The 22210-nt window shown below is 47.1% G+C and overlaps 1 protein-coding gene across 3 annotated transcripts; it reads left to right on the top strand.

The window, feature by feature from the left end:
• The first annotated feature begins 1311 nt into the window (after positions 1-1311).
• On the top strand, positions 1312-20599 carry LOC118236313 (prolyl 4-hydroxylase subunit alpha-2-like). Of its 3 annotated transcripts, none has more exons than XM_035434571.1 (15): positions 1312-1461; positions 7658-7777; positions 9583-9679; positions 10315-10466; positions 11484-11621; positions 12628-12867; positions 14157-14356; positions 15093-15269; positions 15498-15568; positions 15708-15807; positions 16323-16376; positions 18330-18395; positions 19508-19576; positions 19925-20021; positions 20358-20597. In XM_035434571.1, exons 2-15 carry the CDS (start codon positions 7681-7683, stop codon positions 20426-20428), a joined length of 1629 nt encoding a protein of 542 aa, XP_035290462.1. In that variant the 5' UTR covers positions 1312-1461; positions 7658-7680; the 3' UTR covers positions 20429-20597. The 3 variants fall into 3 exon arrangements, with proteins under 3 accessions (XP_035290462.1, XP_035290463.1, XP_035290461.1); XM_035434572.1 differs by lacking the exons at positions 1312-1461; positions 18330-18395 and adding exons at positions 1998-2137; positions 18216-18275 and having other exon boundaries at positions 20358-20599; XM_035434570.1 differs by lacking the exon at positions 1312-1461 and adding an exon at positions 1999-2137.
• Positions 20600-22210: the final 1611 nt, after the last annotated feature.

Here is a 22210-nt window from a genome sequence, read left to right on the forward strand (position 1 = left end):
GAACAAATTCACAAGAGCTTTTCCAATGACAAATGCATCGTATGCAGACTGATAAATGCTACTGTAAAAGATGTCCGATGGGCTGTCATCCTCTGAGAGCTGTATTTCCCTGTAAGCATATCACTGTTGTCCACTCCTCCCTTGTTGTTGTTGTTGTTGTAGTCAGATTTAACTGGATGTCAGAGGCCGCCCATATTTTGATGCCATATTTGACCGGCTTTCTGGGCATGTATTGAAGGCACAACGGGCACTGAAAGGACCCAGTCATTAGTCCAGTGCGACTTTGGGCCAAGCGCTCCACCCACTCAGCCCACACGTCCCTAATCACAGCCCGCTTCTCTTTATCGCATCGAGAAGTTGCAGTAAACAGTATGTATGTGTATGTGTTTGTGTGTGTGTGTGTGTGTGTGTGTGTGTGTGTGTGTGTGTGTGTGCGCGCACTTGTGTAGTGTATATGCATTTGTTTGTGTCAACGTCTGTGCACTTGTGTAGTGTGTATGCATGAGTGTGTGTGTGTGTGTGTGTGCACTTGTGTAGTGTGTATGCATGTGTGAGTGTGTGTGTGTGTATGTATGTGTGTGTGCGTGTGCACATGCGTTCTGTGTATGCATGAGTGTGTGTGTCAGCGTGAGTGTGTGTGTGTGTGTGTGCACTTGTGTAGTGTGTATGTGTGTGTGTGTGTATGTATGTGTGTGTGCGTGTGTGCGTGTGTACATGCGTAGTGTATATGCATGAGTGTGTGTGTGTCAGCGTGAGTGTGTGTGTGTGTATGTGTGTGTGACAAGACGGTCCCCATATCTACTCCTCCCCCTTACAACATGCCAATTTCCTGGGGAAATGACTGTGTTTTATACTAAGACTACAATTACTTTCTTTATACGGAATCCTCAGGAGCGTAACGTTATCTGTGTGTGTTCTTTGGGGAAGTTTGACTGTGTTCATGTTTTTATTATTTCAATGGAGGGTCTGTATCCGGGTTCTTGGTCCCCTAGGAGGTACATGGGACACATTAATTATGTGAGGGATGAAGGCTGCGTTATTTACTTCGTGCCCTATAAAAAAACTATTTCGGTTATCCTGGTATATGTAATACAGTATTTAAAAAAGAGTATAAACAAAAAAATAACCACTAGGAGAAGAGGTCGGTATTGATGCCTGACATTGCACTCGTACCAATACACTCACTAGAAAAGGTTCAGCATCACTGTTATGTGTTTATAATAATATAATAAGTAAACTAGTTCTAAATAATAAATAAATCAAATCATTCGACCTCCACCGTATTTAGGTATTCTCTCCCTCTCTCTCTCTCTCTCTCTCTCTCTCTCAGCATTTGAATGTTAGTCGTACAGAAATTTATGAGTGTAGTACTATGTAGCCTACCACACGCCAAGCTACCGTTCAAAATCGGCGGATGAAAATGTACAAGCATTTCAGGAACGGTATATAATGTCGTACAATGTAAGTAACGTTAGCGCAGAGATGATTTCCTAAATGTAACTCCAGTGACTTTGCGCATTGAACGTGCGTGTCTGCATGATCTTAGTTACCGTAATACATTTTCTTCTTACATAAATTATTCGTAACATATTTCAAATTATGATTTTTTTTTTTTTTTAAAAGGCTGCTGCTTTAATTTGAAATATGTCAGTAACAATTTACGTACGTATGTAGTCGTGTCTTTCGATAAACTAAGTGAGTAGTGTCACGTTTGATGTTAAAACAGAATGGAATTACGACAGTTACATGGTAACCGTCTTATAAAATAACAAGTTAAGCTACAAGGGCTCATTTTGCTCCCAGTGCGGCAGAATGTCATTTTTATTTACGAGGCTATGGGTTTGCTTGTTTGTTCAGTAGGCATGGTAGTTAAATATATAGACACCAAAAATATTAATTCTGGATACTTCGTGTGTACGTGCCTTCAGATAAAGCTGCAATGTCGCGCGTTGGCTGAGAACGGCGCGTGATTCCCACAAAAAGAATCCGCGCATTTTCTAGGAGCTATACGCTCTCGCCGCTGTTATTGATGGTTAAGAAACGGGGAGGTTCTATACGTGGCAGCGAAGAAATCTGTGCGAATCAGGGATTTCACTACTTACTTGCAGCGAGGCAGGCTACAGGCTTTGCAGGCGAGGTAAGATCCGCATCTTTCCCGAAACATTCAGCAGAACAGCTAAGACGTAGAACTATAAATGTCACTGGAACACATTGGGATGGTCTTTGCAAACTAACGAGCCTCTTGTAGGCTAGACCTTGCACTGATAAAACGAGATCAACTATTATTCAGTAATTAGTTGTCAAATAGTAGTTAGTCGTTTGCCCCAGAATATTTTTAAAAAAAGTTTTTTGTTATTTTAACAAGTTTTAAATAGATGATTTCTTCATGTAGGTTAGAATAGGCTTCAAGTGGAAGTAAGCTAACAAGTTGCTAACTACTTTGTAAGGACAAGTTTTAAAAATAGCAGACACTACCAAACCAAAGTAGCCTACATGCAACTCTGGAGGCTTGATGTTTAACATTTTATGTGTAAAAATAACGAATACATGCTATTTTTCCCTTGCAAACAAATTAGCAATTTGTGTACAGTGAATTATGATCAAATAATTGAAATATAGCCTGCTTGTATTGTCGGTTCTATCGGGATTTCCAGAAACATCCTCTTGTAGGCTGACGCCACTTGGATTTCCCTTACGTAGCGACGAGAAAGTTCTGTAGTTGAGCTGCAAACATCGCCAACAATTGCCTGGACAGAATTCAACTTCAGGACCTCTTGGGAAGTGACTAACTTACGATCGGTGCTGTAGATATAATTTTTTTTCCCAAGGGAATTTCTGTTCCAAATACCTTTTTGTGTATGTTTAACGTTTAACGTTAACACGTTACAGTTGTTGCATCATCAGTGCCAATATCAGCAGTTAGGTATCAAGAGCTAAAGTCTCCCTCCTTTCCCTTGAATCCGATGGTTAGCGCTCTAGCTTGCTGTAGGCTAATCGAATCGAGAGTTGATCTTATCACTCCTAATTGGCTTGTCTAAATCATATTGGTCGGACAGTTCAGATCAACACCCAGCGGCATTTCACGGTCAGTGGCGCATTAAAACTCGTTTTGTCAAACGTTAGTTGAACATTCTCTAGGAAGGTATTTTTTCACAGGTTGTGGGCGAAGGTTGTGGTCTTCATGGGTGGATGGGGCTGGTCTGACAACTATAGGCCTACGTGGTATGGCAAAAAGTAAACTTTCTAACGGAGCGAGAAAGCAATTAAGAATACGCTGTAATAATGTCATAGTCAGAACACGTGGAGAATAGTACGTTATTAGGGGGGAAAACTGATAAAGCCTTAAACTATTTTACCGTGTAAACCTGTTTACTTTGAGACAACAGCCATCTGCCTAGAATGATTGATTATTCGTGATTGACAGCAACTTGAGATGTACAGTAGACAGAGGTCCTGACCTTAAAAACAGAAATGCAAAGAATGCTGGAAAAGGCCCCCCCCCCCATTCAACCTTGGTTCTTATGACTTAAAATGGGACACATTTAAGTGAGCTTAGGTTTCATATACAATCAGTATACCCTCATTTGAATTATTATTTTATTTTATATGGAAGGTGTGATGTGATAGGATATGCCATTAAATGTTCATCTTGTTCATCTTCACTTAAAAGAAAGCCATAACCTCAGAATTCCATGACCGTGTTCCCCTTTGATCTAATTTGACTCTCAAATTCTTCACGGAGTAAAGATGTGATTTTTGGTTGGTTGCTCCTGCGCTGGCTGTTCACATCAGACAGGTTTAGTCTCTGAAAACTTGCAGCTGTGTTTCGACGTTTCCAGAGCTCATGAATCAGTGTGCCATTATGTTTCTGCCAATGGATGCTTGCTGAGAAGTTCATATGGACGGCAGACAGAGGCAAAGTGCTCAGGCCTTTATTCTGTATTCGTCTTGACACTAGTGTACCGAGTGCTGTGCCTTCTGTGAGCTATTAGGCCTCAGTTTCCATTGATTTCATGTCTCACTCTGCTTAATCATTTTTAATTACTGAGCCAATTTGATTTAAAAAAAATGTTGGCTAAGTAATACTACATAAGAGATCAATGTATGAAAGGGTATTAATGTTATACTACATAGAGGACAGAAAAGGCAGTTATGTTGTGGGCATCTTTAGACTTTTAGGGTTGCAATTCTACAGTCTTTTTGTAATACTTCTCAGTCTTTTCAATTAGCACCAATGGGGAGGTTATTTGACTTCCCCTACCAATAACCAAATCATATTTGCGATGAAGACTGGTGATAGTAACCAAGGGGATCTGTAGCTTTTGTACAGTAAGACCTCCAACCCCAGTTCCATTTCAAGTGGCACATGCCTTGAGGCTACTTCAGTTGGAGTGGTCAAATGTAGCGTCATTAAGATATCCACCATCCATCCATTATCTATACCCACCTATCCTGGGCAGGGTCACCAGGGTGCTGGAGCCTATCCCAGCGTGCATTGGGCAAAAGGCTGGAATACAGCCAATCTATTGCAGGGCACACACACCATTCACTCGCACACTCATACCTCTGGGTAATTTAGAGTCTCCAATTAGTCTGGGAGGGAACCGGAGTATCCTGGAGGAAACCCACGTGGACACGGGGAGAACATGCAAACTCCACACAGAGAGGCCCCAAGCCAAGAGTCATTAAGATATATATTTTTAAAAATCACGGAGGTGGAAGAAATGTCTGCACTGGATGTGTGCAAGTCAACAGATGTAGTTTTTCTGTAATGGAGGGGGTTGGGGGTGGTGGGGTGAGTGGGGGTTCAGTGCTTGTTTCGCAGGCTTATTTTCTCCACAGCCTCCATTGTGCGTCTGGTTTTTTTGGCTGCAGTCGGAACTTGGATGTGCTTTGTCAGTGTGCTAATGGGAATGTGGAGTTGGCAGACGCATTTATGGGAAGAGTTTTCTGTGGATTACGTCCAAGTGTGGATGTTCAAGCTCCACTACTCTGACTTTGACTCCGCACTTTCATGCCGCATTGGAGAGCCCGTCGTTTCCAACATTCTGATTCTGTGATTGGTCGGTGGTCTCCGTAACCACGGTAACCTCATGCCCTTACCTCTCCCCCCACTCACACACACACACACACACACAACTTGCATCCTGTGTTAGCTTAGCGACACCAAACAGAGATTTGAAACAAACGGACTTGCGAATTGGCCCCCGAATCATAACTTGGCCGGTCAGGCGAGTGGCTGAGCGGCTTCACTTGTCGAACACCTGGTTTTACTTACAGCGGGAAAGCGTTATTTTTGACCCCTCACCGAGAAGCAGGGGGTGGAAACGGAGTGTCATTGCGGTCTTAAACGAGGGAGGAATATAAACAGAGCAGGACGACCAAAGGAGTAGATGTGCCTGGGTCTCCAGTCATGACTGGATGCCGATGAGACAATCATTTCCATTGAGTCTTTTTCAGTTGTGCTGCTTTGAAATCTTACTGCATGTTGGGTTTGCTTCGTGTCACGTGAAGTGTTTGTTTGGCACGTATGAAAGTTCTTTTGTAGGGTGCCTTAAAAAATTTGCTACCCACGAACCAAGTTGGTCGTTCGCGATTTCTTCCGCACCCCCTGGTTCTTTCTTGTTTAGGGCCACCAAATTGCTTGACCCGGCTCTAGTGAGAACACCCACTATGTCAATATGTTCTTCACTGAGCAAGATAGAAAGTGAGTAGAGTTAGAGATGGTGGTAAGGGGCTGTCTCATATCAGATTCCAACAGGCTTGTCAGAGTTCATTCGTTCCATTGCCCTTGCATTTTATTCCATAAGGAGTCTTCAAATTGCATTACATTTAGGCTAGATGGATGTAGCCCTCAAATTGGAAAGTTATATTTTGACTCCAAACTCGCGTCAGACTGATGTACTGCATAGCTTATGAGTTCAGCAAGCTCTTCCCTGGTTTCTTGCCTCTTTAACACGGCTGATGTGGTGCCGGATTTTTAACTTTCTAAAAGCATTTTTACATTTTCTGGAATCTCATCGCCCTTGGAAGGTCAGCTGTCCTCGAAGCTCGGTGCTTTACGCCAGAGTTTGCTGTTGAAACAGCCCCCCAGATGTACTGTGTTAACTTTTATTTACTTCTCCCCGCCCCCCCCCCCACCCCCACCGCCTTGACAAGTGTCAGCCGACGCCCCCCTCTTTTCTTAAATGAGGGAGTGAGCATTGCTGAAGTGTTGCTTGTGCAATTTCTTCCCTTCTTTTAAATGTTCACATTAAAAGGGCCATCTGTGTTTCTTCACATGCGGTTGAGAGGGAAAGTACTAAGGGCTCATAATCGAGAGCTGAGTAAGTGTAGGCGTGCACCCGCCAGGCTAGATAAACGAGGGCAGATTAGGCAGCGGTTGGAGATGGCGGTTGAGACCGAGTTGGGTTCCATGACCAAGGTGGGCTGCGTTTAATTAAAATCGAGAGAAAACACTAATTTCTTGGGAGTGGGAGTAGGGCTGCGCTGAGTTTAAGAGTCAAAAGTATAGACTAGTTGCTGATTCAGTCCATAAGCATTCAAGGGATTCAGTTCGGGGGGAAATCTGTGGAAGTTCAGTAAATAAATCAGGTTTAGTCAGTGGAGCAGAACTGGGCTGTACTTTTTTTTTCCTCCTAAAGAATGTTTCATTTTTGTTTCTTTCCTTCGTCTTTTTTTCCCCCCATCGTTTCATTCCATCACTTTCCAGGTGCATTTTATTGCACCACATTCATATTTTACTTCATGTTGGTAAACACAGATTTATTGATCTTTAGGAAGTGATTCATTGAGACCGGTAATGCCTGGTGTTAAAATGTTTATTTTTGGAAGTTCCCCTAGGCAGTAACTGCTCCTTCGCTCTCCTGCACATTTTCACCCTGGTGTGATGGCCAATCGGATGCCCAGTTAGCAGAGTGCGGTCAGAACTGTGTCACTGAGTCATGAGTCATTTCCCCTCAGGCATGTAGCGGGCAGCCCTGTGCTGGGGCCCACTCTTTAGGACCCCTTGTGCAGTTCATGGGCGGCATATCTAGGCTGCCTGGCCAGCAGTGAATTTTCTACAGAGTGTAGCTCCTGCCGGCTGTGAACAGGGACCACTGAATAACCAGCTCTTCAGCTTAACCACACTTTTTGTAAGAAGGGTAGGTATAATAAACTAAAGCTTCAGCCTACACCTTTTCGGGCAATATTTTTTGTTTTCCTTTTAATTTAATTTAATGCCTTATTGTTATTTTTTTATTTCTATGTGCATTCTTTTTGGAAAATTGTTAATAAAGACCAAAATAAATTACTACTACTACTACTACTACTTTCAATTGTTGTTGTCTGAATGAGTATAATTTATGGGACACGATTTACCTGAGGCACCTACATTGTAGTACACCTGAATTATGTTGATGCAGAAAATTATGTAAATGCACCTTTATCCTGGGTGGCTTTAAAAAAAAATGTAGATTATTCTATGTTACTGAATCAATTCATGTTCATTCATTGTTTTAACTATGAAAGGGTACGCTCCTCAGAGTTGAATTCTTTCTTAGAAGCTCAATTCCTTGTCTGTACCACGCTAACATGTTAAAAGCTGTGTCCACCAATGCTCATGGAATAAACCAACACTGGAAAGTGTGATTGACAGTGTTTGATTTGTCCACAGGTCCTCCCACTTAGCTGGTGAAGATGGTGATGATGATGATGATGGTGAAGAATGGCCTGTTCCTTCTTGCTGCAGCTCTTTGCAGCTGGTGTGCAGAGGCTGAGGTTTTCACCTCCATCGGTAATCCTTAACGATTTATGAAAAAGGGGAATGAAACGAACGTTCTGTCTGTCGAAAGATCAAAGATCGGCCTCATTTGACTCCAGCTTGTCAAGAGCCTCGTTTCCAACTTGTGGAATAAAAAAAAAAAAAAAAAAAAAAAAAAATTTTGCGTTCTGGAATGCTGTTAATTTTTGCGATGCCATAAATCGTGTTATTTTGAAGGCGCATAACGGTCATTTTTCTTCCCCTTGTGTAAACTGTTTGGGTTACTTCTGCTACAGTGTCAATATTTACCCTTCGAGCGACACGGCTTGAAAGAGGATGGGTGTGTCCGAATGTAGCAGGAGCAGCACAACACGTCTCTTCACGGACCGCAAGGCTACGGCGTTTGAACCTCTCAGCGCACGTACGCTGGGAAAACGTGTTCACTGGCGCTAGCCTTGTTTGTGTACAGCCACCTTAGAGAACGCTCACTGTGTGCAGCCTCGTTTTCAGCAAGGATGGGATGTTTCCAGCGAGTGGCCGGAGCCGCTAGCCGGGGCCGAATCTTTCGCGTTCGGCGCGTTGCAGCGAAGCCTGCCGAGCGTTCAGAGCAGAGGTTTCCGAGTCTTTGCTTTGACGTCGTGTTCCTTCCAGAAGTTTCCGTCCGGAGGGCAGGGGCCTGGCCCGAGTCTGAGAGCTGAGAGCTGAGAGCTGAGAGCTGAGAGCTGAGAGCTGAGAGCTGAGAGCTGAGAGCTGAGAGCTGAGTGGGCGCACAATGCCGATCTCGCTGTGCTCCAGTTACTCTGCTGCGGCGTGCGTTCGGCCCAGCGAGGGGCTCAGCCTGTCTGCCCGCCCGTCGGATCCAAACAATACGACATGGAGTTTGTTTTCGCTTCTCGCACGCCTGTGCCGTGCCGGGGGCACGAGGTTCAGACTGAGATTCTGGCCGCGTTTGACACATCAAACGTGAAATAACAAGGAAACGCACGAAAGGAAAAGCACGTCGTCTCCTGTCTGCGCTTGGTCAGAAGTGCAGTAATGCTGCTCTCACCAGGCGTGGTTAGACATGGTAATAAGCGTGTAGAACAGGCAGAGAAACGGAGAGAGGCCAAGCTTTTCTCCGCACGCTCCAGTCTCCTCTCGCTTCTTTGGAAGCCTGTCCTGTCCTCCCTGTCTGTGATTTATCGGGTTGGGTTGTCCCGACACGAAATGCAGATGTGCGGGTTACGCGCCACCCCCCCCCCCCCCCCACCCCCCCCCCCTCCCTCTGCGCGGGGTGCCAGGTTCATTTCGGTCCACAGTTGCCGCGGCAACGTTTCCCGTTCCCGGCCCTCCGACGCGATTGGTCTCCCGTCGTCCCGAGGGCCCGTGGTCGTCGTAGCGACAGTGTGGTGAGACTGAAAATGATAGGCTGTCAAAAAGGGGAGGGGGCGGGGAAGAAAGGGAGTTTTGTCAAAAGGAACTCGCTAAGAAAACCCTTTTTTGCCCTTTCCCTCTGTGCACAGAGTGGAATGCTCGCATTAAGTCCGCCAGTATGAAATCACAGCAACTGAGCCTGATTCAATTAAATTAAATTTTATTTGTACAGCGCTTTTTAAAGAGAGCTGTCACAAAGACGCTTTGCAGAGCAGCAAACTCTGGCGGTGTTTGATTCTGTGCAAGAGGAATTGCATACTTCAAAAAAAATAAAATAAAATTTAATTTTTGTATGAATTCACATGCTAATGATGATGTCCCATTCAAGCATGCACACGTTTTTTAAAGAATATTTTTAAGCGTATTTATTTCATTTGTTTATCTCCCCCTTTTTTTTTTTTTTTTTTTCCTGTATTTTTCCACAGGTCAAATGACTGACCTCATATTCACAGAGAAGGAGCTGGTGCAGTCTCTCAAAGAATATATCCAAGCTGAAGAAGCCAAGCTGTCGGCTGTGAAAAGGTAAATGCCATGGGCCTTCAAGCCCCATTTCTATACAATACGAGAGCAGGAGAGATCCTGCTGATGACGTGTCTGAATCGTCTGTAAGGCACCGACTGTTAGAATACTTTGACTTGAGCGGTTCAGTTGCACTAATTACACCTTTTCCAGTGTCGTCTTCTTCATTATTAACTACTTTGACATTATTAGCAGGTGTTAGATCAGTGGTGTGATTGAGGATTGTAGTTCAGTGGTCCATATGAACTGGGGACCTGCTAGAGTTATGTGTGTGTGTATACTGGGTACCAGCTGGAGTTGTGTGTGTGTGTGTGTGTGTAAACTGGGACCTGCTAGAATTATGTGTGTGTGTATACTGGGGACCAGCTGGAGTTCTGTGTGTGTGTGTGTAAACTGGGACCTGCTAGAGTTCAGTGTGTGTGTGTAAACTAGGGGCCTGCTTGAGTTCTGGGTGTGTGTATACTGGGGACCAGCTGGAGTTCTGTGTGTGTGTATGTATAAACTGGGACCTGCTAGAGTTCTGTGTGTGTGTATAAACTGGGGACCTGCTAGAGTTGTGTGTGTGTGTGTATACTGGGGACCAGCTGGAGTTCTGTGTTTGTAAAATAAGGAGCCTTTTTTTCCTCTGTCTTGGCCAGTTGGGCGAGCAAGCTGGACAAGTTGACGCAAATGTCGACCTCTGACCCCGAGGGATACCTGGCGCACCCTGTCAACGCCTACAAGCTGATGAAGAGGCTGAACACCGAGTGGTCGGAGCTGGAGAGCCTGGTGCTGCAGGACCCGTCTGACGGTAGGGGCCAGCGGGAGAGATGGGCGCGTCCCGTCCCTCGTTTGCACCTCTTTAGGGTGTCGCTCCAGGAATGTGGGCAGTGACAGCAAGCTAGCCCCCCAAATAAATACAGGGGCGTCCTTTCGCCAAGTTCAACAGCTGCTTGTGTGTGTCTGCGTGTGTCTGCATGCGTGTGCCTGTGCGTGAGGGAATGTCTGTGTGTGTTTGCCTGCATGTGTGCGTCTGTACAAGAGCGTGTGTGTGTGTGTGTGTGTGTGTGCGCATGCGTGTGAGAGAGAATAAGTGTTTGTGTGCCTTTGAGAGAGAGAGTGTGTGTGTGTGTGTGTGAGTGAGTGTGTGAGTGAGTGAAAGGATGTGTGTGTGTGTGTGTGTGGGTAAGAGAGAGAGAATGTGGTTTCTGTGTCGGAGAGAGAGAAAGAGATATTGTGTGTGTGTATGTGAGACAGGGAAAATGTGTGTGTGTGTGTGTGTGTGTGTGTGTGTGTGCATGCATATGCATGTTCTCCACAGCTGTGCAGTATCTCACGTCTCTCTCTCTGGGGGTGACTGAGGCCACAGCGTGCAGAGAGCTGTCAGCCCAACCCCCCCCCCCCCCAGTCCCCCCAGCCCCCCCCCCCCCCCCCCCATCTCCCCAACCCCCCCGCTGTGCTTATGAGGATCCTTCTGCTGTCAGGTTTCATCTCAGGTTTCTGTGACAGGGACCCCACAGGCACTGTATTAATCCCACACTGTTCAGCTATCTATCTGAGGAGATTCAAGGCCTGAACGGTGGCTGGGGAGTGAGTGTTCGCTGCACCTGCGTGCCTGCATTGTGACTCCTGTCTTTTATATCATGGGTGGGGCCTCTAAAATGACTCCAGAATCAACACAAATGTAGGATGCAGCCATTTAAAAAAAAAAAGAAAAAAAAAAAAACCGGAATGGTCATTTGTAATGGAACCATTGTGACACGGGACGCGTTTTTGAAAGCCGCTCTCCCTCTGTGTGTCTGCGCCCCCCCCACCCCCCCCCCTTCAGGGTTCATCGCCAACATGTCGGTCCACCGCCAGTACTTCCCCGACGAGGAGGACGAGAAGGGCGCGGCCAAGGCGCTGATGCGTCTCCAGGACACGTACAAACTGGACTCGGAGAGCTTCTCCAAGGGGCGTCTGCCAGGTAAAAAAAAATGTTTTAAAAAGGGTGCGGTCGCACTCTGATTCTGCACTCGCCCCAGGGGGGGGTTTGTGTGTTTCGCCGTAACCTGCCGCGGAAGGCTCGGGTTACCTGCGCGGTTTGATGGTACACGCTAGTCCTCACTGTACACGCTTGTTACCGCTTCAGCCCCCCCCCCCACCCCCTCCCCCCACGGCTCGGGTTCCAGGTGGAGGGTCCACCGAGTCGAGCTTTGTTCTCCCCTGACCATTTGAGCCGCACCAGACACAGAACCCGGATCGGTTATCAGGAAATGCAGATCAGGTTTTTTTTTTTTTGACTGGTTAGTGTCCTGGTTTTTTTGTGTGTCCTGCTTGTGGCATCCAATAAAAAACGGTTTCTGGTTCGGGTGGGTGTGATTTCAAACGTGTAAAATAGCTGTACTGACATTGCCCCTCTGGCACTGACTTCGGTGTGACCGGTGATGTAGCGATAACAGCTGGAGTGTCAGGCGTTGAATTGAAATGTCAGCTAGCCGGCCTTTTGGAGATGTTTTGAATTGGACAAAAAAATCCCACTGAACAAAAGTCTCAGGTTCTCAGGTACATATTTATACAGTTTAGCCAGAGAACTCCTGGGTGATGAAATACTCCCCTGTTCCCGCTAGCTAGTGTTCAGCGAGATTGCTGGGAAAGGTCACCACGTGTGAGAACACGCAACAGTGTCAGCGGGGGGGCGGCGCACAAACAGGAAATTGTCTTTAGGAGTTTTTTTTTGGGGGGGGGGGGGGGGGGGGCCACACTAACAGTACCACACAATACAGTATGATAATATTGGAGGGGACCATTTGATGTTTTCCGAAAGTTTGGGAGAGACGTGTCCCCCCTGTCCCCTCTGTCTCCACCAACTCCAAACCCAACCCCCCCCCCCCCTCTGCGTCTGTGTGTGTGACCCCCCCGCCCCACCCCCCCTGGTTTCTGCGTCCGTGTGTGTGCCCCCGGGAGCTAACGACGGCCCGTGCGTTCGGCAGGCGTGCGCTACAACGCGCTGCTGACGGTGGACGACTGCTTCGACATGGGGAAGACGGCCTACAACGAGGCCGACCACTACCACTCGGTGCTGTGGATGCAGCAGGCCCTCCGGCAGATGGACGCGGGCGAGGACGCCACCACCGCCAAGGCCGACATCCTGGACTACCTCAGCTACTCCGTCTACCAGATGGGCGACCTGCCGCGCGCCATCGAGCTGACCCGCCGCCTGGTGCTCATCGGTGAGCCACGCCCCTTTCGCATGGGCAAAGCCAGTAACGTGGCCAATGATTGGTCGTGCTAGTTGTAAGCCAGTAACGTGGCCAATGATTGGTCAAGGCAGTTGTAAGCCAGTAACGTGGCCAATGATTGGTCATGGTAGTTGTTTTGCACCAATCACTGGTTGAGTTATTAGTTTTGCACATGCTAAAGGTCTCAGTAAATCGGATCCTCTGGGTTCAGCTCGTGTACCTTTGCTGCAGAAGGATTGCTTTGGGTTAAATGTACTGGGGCCCCATTCGTGCAGGCAAAGCCAGTGATTTTCAGCTATAATCTAGTGATGATGGGGAGGGGGGGCCTAAGGGTTTACCCCCTGTGGGGTGGGTCAGCATTCAGCTGTTCGGGTCTCAACCCCCTACCGAAAATGCTGTGCCCCATCGACCTTGTCCTCAAGCAGCTGGGTGCCTCTGCATTCTTGCTGTGCGTTATTGGCTGCTATTTTTAATCAGGGTTATAATTAGGAGAAGAGGCCTGGAATTATAGGGTTTACTTTCGTTTTTTTTTTTTTGGTTAAAACTACTGAAGTACCGTGCTTGCTTTACCAGCAGACATCTGAAGCCTCTGTAGCGCATTTTTCAACCCCCACCCCCCAAGCAATGACAGTTGCTTTTTCCCCACTGCTGAGTGTCATTGGTCTTACGGAGTTTCAGCACTCCCTGCTAAGTACTCTGTCTCTGTTGCCTTACTTGGAAGCGCATTATTACTTTTAGAAATTATAACCCCTTTCTCTCCTCAGCCTGTCATAATGAACAAACACCAGCCATAACCAATGAGTCAAATGTTTAATTTGTCCTTTTTTCTTTTTTCTGAAATGGCCAAAAACATTTTTGAATCTATAAAAAGTAGATTTTTAAAAAATATTATTAAAATGCTTACTTATTAATTTATTTTGGAATAAGTCAACTCTATCCTTAAGTTAAACAGCCTCATTCAGGACAATTATGAGTTAAAATCCTGTTTTCACTTCTATGCTCAAGAAGCTTTAGGCATATGAAACTCCCACCCCTCCCTCCCATTCATTGACCATGCCTGCCATGACCTCAAGGGGGCGATCTAATACCATAATCAACATTAATTACATTATTTATTTACTCTTAAAGCCAAAGAAAATAGTGACGTCAGTTATGTTACTATTCACAAATCAGTAAGTCAAACAGCCAATCAGCCAGTTAAAATTTTTTTGAAATATTGCTTGTTAACTGTGAGGGGGTCTCTCATCAGAAACCCTTTCTGTCTCCGCCTGCTGTTGCAGACCCCGGCCACCAGAGGGCGGGGGGGAACCTGCGCTACTTCGAGCGCCTGCTGACCACGGAGATGCGGGAGCAGGCGCGGAAGCCCTCGGACCCCGCGGCCGAGCGGCCCATCGACTTGGGCACCTACGAGCGGCCCCGCGACTACCTGCCCGAGCGCGAGGTCTACGAGGCCCTGTGCCGGGGGGAGGGGGTCAAAATGGTGAGCGTCCCCGAGAGCGTTTCGGCGGGAAAACGTACCCTTCCGGCCTGATTCTGAGGCTTCGGTGCTGCGCGGCTGCAGGTTGTAGCGGCTTCCGTTCCGGAGTGGATATGTTCACTGTTCACATCTCGTTGTCCATGTTAATGGCTCATAGCCACTGCTTGCTTTGGGGAGTACAGTCAAAAGATTACATAAAACGTGTATATTACAATAATATAGATTGCGGAACCGTCACATGGTGCATCCTTCTAGAGAACCATTTCTCTGTAGAGGCAGAGCAGTGGATTATGGGATTTGTGTAAACATTTGTTAGCCTTGGAGTTATAAAACCACAAAAGGATTTCCTGTTGGCTCATATTGTTGCTGGTGAAGTAGGAAAGAGCTTTGGAATCTGTTATGTAGTTAAGATGAGAAACGACATGTTGCGTGTGAAACTGTGTTTTTAAGTTTAACTGGCAGCATCATTGCTTATATTACACTCCCCTGCTTTGCATGAATTTCAGTTCTTTCATAGCTTTTGGAGAGTTTAATCAACAAACCCCTTATTGATGCTGACATTTGCAGTATGTGGCTTGAAATAATCTTCACTGAGTATAATTGAGGTTTTTGTGTGTTTGCGTGCGTGATGGAACGAGCTCTCTGTGACCAGGGTGTGTGTGAATTCCAGACGGGCCTGGATTCGCAAGGAGGGAAAATCATGGTTTTTGTTTTTTGTTTTTTGCCCCGCCCCTTGCAGACCATTCAGAGACGCAGCCGGCTCTTCTGCCGGTACCAGGACGGGAAGCGGAACCCGCGCCTCCTGCTGGCCCCCATGAAGGAGGAGGACGAGTGGGACAGCCCGCACATCGTGCGCTACCTCAACGCCCTGTCGGACGCCGAGATCGAGAAGATCAAAGAGCTGGCCAAGCCCAGGGTGAGGACTCCAAATCCCAGCGTCCCCCTGGGCCGCGCTTTTCTGTTTGTGTTCACCGTCATGAAGTATGAATGCCTTTTCAAGGAGTGAGGTCACAAATGATCTGATTGGAACGTTCCTAGCTGAACATTCTAATGCTGATGTCACAATCGCTAACGGGAGAAAAATAATATACGGTAGGCAAAAATAAGATCGGTTGTTTATTCGTTGAATTTGTTTCTCGTTCAGCTTGCGAGAGCCACAGTGAGGGACCCCAAGTCGGGCGTCCTGACCGTGGCGCACTACAGAGTATCGAAAAGGTAAGACCTCCTTCAGAACGCTGAGGCGCCGTGGTTTCCGCCAGACTGTGCCGTGTCATACTGCCGTTGTCTGAGGAGTTGTGAGACCTGATCTCTGCTCCCCCCCCCCCGCTCCCCGCCCCTCCCCCGTTGTGCGCAGCGCGTGGTTGGAAGGAGAGGAGGACCCCGTCATTGACCGTGTCAATCAGAGGATAGAGGACATCACGGGCCTGACGGTGGACACAGCCGAGCTCTTACAGGTGCCCCCCCCCCACCCTCCTCACCCCCCCATGACGACTCACTGCTCAGTCACAACCACAACAGAATCCCTCCCCAGCAGTCACATCGATCCAATTAGCATTTACTCTTACGCTCCATTCAGTTTGCATTTACCCTTACGCTCCATTCAGTTTGCATTTACCCTTACGCTCCATTCAGTTTGCATTTACCCTTACGCTCCATTCAGTTTGCATTTACCCTTACGCTCCATTCAGTTTGCATTTACCCTCATGTGACTTCAGTTTGATTTTGATTCCTGCTCTGCTCTGCTACCCCCCCCCATCCCCCCTCCCCCCCCCCCCTCCCCCCACCCCGTTCCGCCACATGAACCTAAAAATAACGGCGTGTCTGATTTCAAAGACGTGACCCGTCTGCGTTTTTCGTTTCCATGCTCTCTTGGCTCGCGCCGCGGCGGCGGCGGAGGTTCTGTAAATGCCGTCATTCCGCTAACCGCCGTCTCCCCTAACCGCCGTCTCCGCTCTCTGTCCTCGAACAGGTCGCTAACTACGGCGTCGGGGGCCAGTACGAGCCTCATTTCGATTTCTCGCGGGTGAGTATACCGCCGGCTCTCTTCCGGAAAGTGAAATAATCATCCCCGCCTTCTGCTGCGGCCTTTCAGCGCACACACCACTGCATCTGCTGGATGGAATTTTAATAACTTGTTCCATGTAAAGAAAGTTAAACCCTTGACAAATACTTCATGAATGTTGAAGTGTTTGAAGTGCAGTTATTATGGATATTAGGTTGAAACTAACCTGTTAGTCTGTCCGAAATGAAGCGTGTCGACACCTGACACTGCCAAAAACACCTTTTTTTGGGGGGAAATTTATTATTTGCCTCGTACCTGTCTGTAAGCTTGTTAGATGGGAAAATGGCACTGGCTTTTGGGTTAGTGCATTGGAGGGGTACTTAAGGTGTGCAGGTGATGTGATCCAGAATCTCACATCAGAACTGGGGTTTTCCTGGGGAGAGAGGAAGAGAGATCTACACGCGTTCCCCTTGTAGTTCTAAGGCAGGGGTGTCCAATCTTATCCGAAAAAAGCCTGAGTGGGTGCAGGGTTCTTTTTTTGGCCCAGCACTAAGCCCCCTTTGCACTCACACCGGCCCTTTTCGAAAAAGATTGGACCGCCCCTGCCTTAGAACTACAAGGGGAACGAGCGTAGCTCTCTCTCCACTCTCTCCCCAGGAAAACCAGGCCTGGCCTAACCCGTGTGATAGTCATAATAAAATATGTACAGTACTTCACCCGTATGCATGTGTACAATACCACCAAAGGCTCACCACGGGGCGACATAGCTCAGGAGGTAAGACCGATTGTCTGGCAGTCGGAGGGTTGCCGGTTCAAACCCCTCCCTGGGCATGTCGAAGTGTCCTTGAGCAAGACACCTAACCCCTAACCCCTAACTGCTCTGGCGAATGAGAGGCATCAATTGTAAAGCGCTTTGGATAAAAGCGCTATATAAATGCAGTCCATTTGCCATCACCACCTCGGGTTTAACTTGCTTTAATGGCTTAAGTTATTGAAGGTGACCTTTGGATGTTTGCTGTTGAAATTCCAAACGCCAGTTTGACACGTTGCTGAAGACCGTGGCGTAGTTTCAGAATGAACTTTCGAGGGCATCCCGGGTGTGCCCCGGACGGCTGACTCAGCGCCTGCTCCCGGGGCAACGCTGGCATGTGTTTAATCTCTCACTCTCTACCCTGAAAGATGGCGGCTTTTCCCCTTCCGAATGGCGCATTCTTCTGTGACTCCTGTCTTGTCATCTGTGTGTCCTTTCCTTTTTTGAGCTGTGCCAAAAATCACCGTCTGTCGCTTGTTCTGCAAGAAGGGGGAGGATCCATGTCACCTGTAACTTTCGCGAACACAAACGTCGCACGTGCCCTTGTTACTCATAACGGTCAAACATCTCGAATGTGCTACCCCAGGTAAAGTCAGTCACATGGTCATGTGTCACACGGTCGGCTCAAAGGGATGTTTAACTTTGGGATAACACACACAAGCCATTTTGTTATGCTTACCCCATTGTTTTTTGCATAGCAAGAAAGTTAGCGACGTCAGCTGTCCCCGCTGACCGTTAACGGCTTTGCCTTTACACCTGGTGTTGCTAGCATTCACGCTACATCAATGCAGCGGGATTGGCTCTGCTAAATTACTTGCGTTTCACCAAAGTTGAAACGTCCCTTTAAGGGATCATTTCCCCGGCCTGTGGAGTATGATCTGGTCACTACGGTGGTGCGGAGGGCAGCGAGCGCATCACTGGCCCCGCTTCCTATCCTGGCTCTCTGATTGGCTGCGCGCATCTCCGGAGGCCTGGGCCTTCGGGGGGGAAACGGCACGCCCACCTCCGGCCATTTTGGGTTAAAGTTCTGTTGCAAAAATCTGTTGCAGCGGCCTTTTGACAGTAGCCTGAAGAAAGACGGAAATAGGCTCGCGACCTATCTGAACTACGTAAGTACGCGCGCGCCCGTCCTGTGGATTTACTGTCCGATTTTATCTTCATAGAGAGATGAGCCTGATGCTTTCAAATCATTAGGCACTGGAAATCGTGTGGCTACTTTTTTAAATTATGTAAGTATGTGTGCGCAGATGCTAGTGTGTGTAACCTTTTAGAACCGTTTTATTTATTTATTTATTTATTTTTTGGAAAAACACCTTTGCCTAGTTTCTTATTTCTACAAGCCTTTGTCTCTGTTCAATATTGTACTTCAATTGACTGATCTGCCGAGGCCAATCTCTCATTGGGCTCATAGTAGCAACAGTAATTTTGTCCAACAACGAAAACTTTTAATGCTTTTGTTGTAAAAAAATAAATAAATAAATAAAAAAATAAAATATTTGAATGCATTTTTTTTAGCTGAAATCAACGTCTGGCAGTAAAAAAAAAAATCAAAGCTTTAAATGAATTTGCACTGAATGAGTCAGTCAATTCCGGTCCAAATTGTGGAGATTTGTTTTTACCTCGTATAACATCCTTCTGTATCTGACTTTTTAACATTAAAGTGTGATGTGTGTGAGTTTTAAAAGCAGGAGAAAAGGCAGTGAAACACTAAGATAAAAGGCGAGCAAAACCGTTTTTAAAATGGAGGACCCTGATGAATGACCTTGAGCAGAAATGTAATTACCTGCAGGACGTTCAGGGCAGTAGCTCACAAATTACATTACAGGTACAGATAACAGCAGAGGCTCTTATCCAGAGCAACTTACACAGCCTTTAACATTTTTGCAAAGTATCCATTAAGGCAGAAGTACAGTGGCCTACATAGGACACAAGCCCAGTTCTTTACCCGTAACACTACCCAGCCACCCCATGTAAATTGGCTGTTTTCCCCCTAATATAGCTTCCTTTAGTCACTCTGCCTTAGCTCTGTGTAGATGTGACCAATGTATGAAACGACGTGTGCTTCTTTTCTTGATATTGTGGGTCGGTATTTTTTGTGCAAGTCAGAATGGGAAATTTTGGATGCGCTTCTGCATGAATATAAACAGTCTTATGCCAAATATGATTTCTGGAGTGAGTATATTTTAGATGTTTATGTTTAAGCATCACTGTTTGAGGAATTCAGTTTTAAGATTAATTGCTGTCTGCACATTCTGTTCTTGGATGGGAGAGGAGGTCAAAACGATGATGTGGCAGCTGAGCCAATCGGCGAGGTTTTTAATTTGTTCGTCTTTTCGAGCAGATGAGCGACGTAGAGGCGGGAGGGGCGACCGTGTTCCCCGATTTCGGCGCCGCCATCTGGCCCAGAAAGGTGAGGCGGCGCGCCGTCATCGTCCCGCATGCCTTCTCCGCGTGACCTTGGGGTCCCGTTTCTCACAGCAGCTCCACGGGAGTTCTGTTTCACTCTGAGCTGTTTGAGACAGGCGGGGGGGGAGGAGTGGGGGGGTGGGGGCTGAGGAGCAGGGGGGTGGGGGGTGGGGGGATGGGGGGGTGCATAGCAGGGGGGTGACTCAGCTATTTTCTCTCTTTCTTCCTCTCTCTCTCTGTCTCTCCCTCTCTGTCTCTCTCTGCCTCTGTCTGTCTGTCTCTCTTCCTCTCTCCCTCTGTCTGTCTCTCTCTCTCTCTCTCTCTCTGTCCATCTCTCTCTCTCTCTCTACAGGGAACTGCAGTCTTCTGGTACAACCTCTTCAGGAGTGGAGAAGGAGACTACAGAACCAGGCATGCCGCCTGTCCAGTTTTAGTAGGAAGCAAATGGGGTAAGGCCGGTTCAGCTGCAGTCCTCAGTTAGTTTTATTCGGCTCCCACTTATGGTGGCTGTCTTATGTGGGTCATCCGCCGAAACCCCAACCTTTTACTGGTTCCTGTGATGGTCAGCTGCTTACAGGCTGCCACATCATCGCTGTGGCTCTCCCTCGGGAGCTTTTGAACTAGTGTAGCACGCCCTAGTCTTTCTAGTGGGTTTGGCGGCTAGTGGCTAATAGTTAGCGGCTAATGGCTGTTGGCTGGTGGCTAGCGACGTTGGGCAGGGAGACGGGGAGGATTTCGGGTCACCCCCACCCATCCCAAAATCACCCTTGCTGTGTGCCCGGCAGTGTCCAACAAATGGATCCACGAGCGGGGCCAGGAGTTCCGGAGACCGTGCGGATTGACGGAAGTGGATTGAGCCTTTCCTGCCCTCCTCTGCTGATCAGCCATGCCCCCCCCCGTCCCCCATCCCAGGACCTGGGGCCCTACCCCTCCTGTAGGCCTTGAACTTCACCTACCAAACACAGCCCACCCCCCTCCTCCCAGGACCTGGGACCCTACCCCCCCGTCCTGTAGGCCTTGAACTTCACCTACCGAACACAGCCGGCCCCCCACCCCCCACCCCCCACCCCCCCTTTCCCTCTGGGTGCGGCCCAAAGCATTTCCCCTCCCTGGGAAAACCACAGGAGCAGAACCGGAATGCCGGGATGTGTGGAGATCCGTGGACACGCCCGCGGTCCGCCGGCTCTGGTCGGAATGTCTGTCACCGCTTTTACCCTTTTAAAACCGGCCTCCGTTCGTGCCTTAAAAATACACGAGAGCCTCCCTAACAATTAAGCCCAATAAAAAAATGTTACTTTTAAAACCCTTTGGGAGTTATTTATAACCAGTGTAAATTATTGCCTTGTACCATTGTAATATTTTCTGTGGTCGGTTGGAAATGTTTTTCGGTAACACACAATAAACTTTTTTTTTTTTATTATTTGATTTTGATGCAAAAACCGTATATTTCTTACTTCATTATTCTGAGTATCAATGTTGAATGATTTTGCCTTCCACTTAATTCATACAGTATGTCTGTGTTTCAGATTACAAACGCGAGGTCGTGTTGAGTTGAAGCATTGATGATATTTAATATAAAATGAAGTACGGAATCCCCCCGGTGAGTTACAGAATGGCTAATCCACAGGATCAAGTGCAGCAAAAGGCCCTTCTCTCTGCCTGCAACACCGCAGGGTTATTTTTAAATCATTATGCACAGGAGGGGCTATTCCTTCCTCTTAAATTTATTGGCCATGTCCGTCCGTTCCCCTTAGATATGCCGACAACTTGATATTTTTCTAGTCTCCTCGAACCCCTAGCCAGAAACAGGAATGGAGACTCCCTGCCAACTCGCGCGTTCTCTCAGGGCTGTTATAACCAGCTTTCAGAACCAGCAATATCAGCGACAGCATACGTCTGTCTGTGTGTTTAGCAGAGAAAAAGAAAAGGAAAGAAAGGATATTCAGACATGAAAAGCAGCGTGCCTGCTAAAATAAGTCTGCCTTAAGCTAACAGACCTAGGACAGGAATATTATGGGTTTTCAACTTTCTAGTCTTGGCTCATGGTAAGAGGAATATAGAATACTTAAAAAAAAAAAAAAATTTTTAAACAAAAATGCAATCTGCCGGTTTATTGTTCTGAACGGCACTGCTTTCTTCAGGCTTATAGCTGGCTGATAAAAGCTTGGCACATGGAGTCAAAACACTGTCAGCATAAGAGCAGGACACAGATTTGTTTATTTCACACCTTGACCAACTGTGATGTAAACATCATCAGTGACCGTGTACAGCATGTGATCGCTCGCACCAACCTACATCATTGCGCTTGGTCAGCACTAGGACCGACGAGACCGGAGGTTGTGACTGGACATGGCGCTGGTAGGCCTGTAGGGGGCGATCTTCCTTCAGTTCCTCAGCTCTTGTGCTTTTGTTATTTGCCATCTACATGATGATTTAAAGTGGGCAATTACACCCCCATTTCACCTGGACTCTTGGGGCTAAATTAGTTGCAGTTATTTTCTTTCTTTTTTTTTTTTGAAGAAAAGGAGAGGAGAAAAAAAGGAGAAAGCACAACACCTTGTTTTTAAATTGTGAATCCCTGAAATGTACATTCAGTGATTTCGTACTGAAACCAATTAAACACAATACAGGTTAGTCT

The sequence above is a fragment of the Anguilla anguilla genome, chromosome 9 (assembly GCF_013347855.1).
Source record: "Anguilla anguilla isolate fAngAng1 chromosome 9, fAngAng1.pri, whole genome shotgun sequence".
NCBI lineage: Eukaryota > Metazoa > Chordata > Actinopteri > Anguilliformes > Anguillidae > Anguilla > Anguilla anguilla.

Coding starts and splice junctions, on each gene's coding strand:
- LOC118236313 (XM_035434571.1), top strand. CDS start 7,681: ATGGTGATGATGATGATGATGGTGAAGAATGGCCTGTTCCTTCTTGCT. Junction 7,778..9,582: donor TGAGGTTTTCACCTCCATCG/GTAATCCTTAAC, acceptor ATTTTTCCACAG/GTCAAATGACTGACCTCATA. Junction 15,569..15,707: donor CACTACAGAGTATCGAAAAG/GTAAGACCTCCT, acceptor CGTTGTGCGCAG/CGCGTGGTTGGAAGGAGAGG.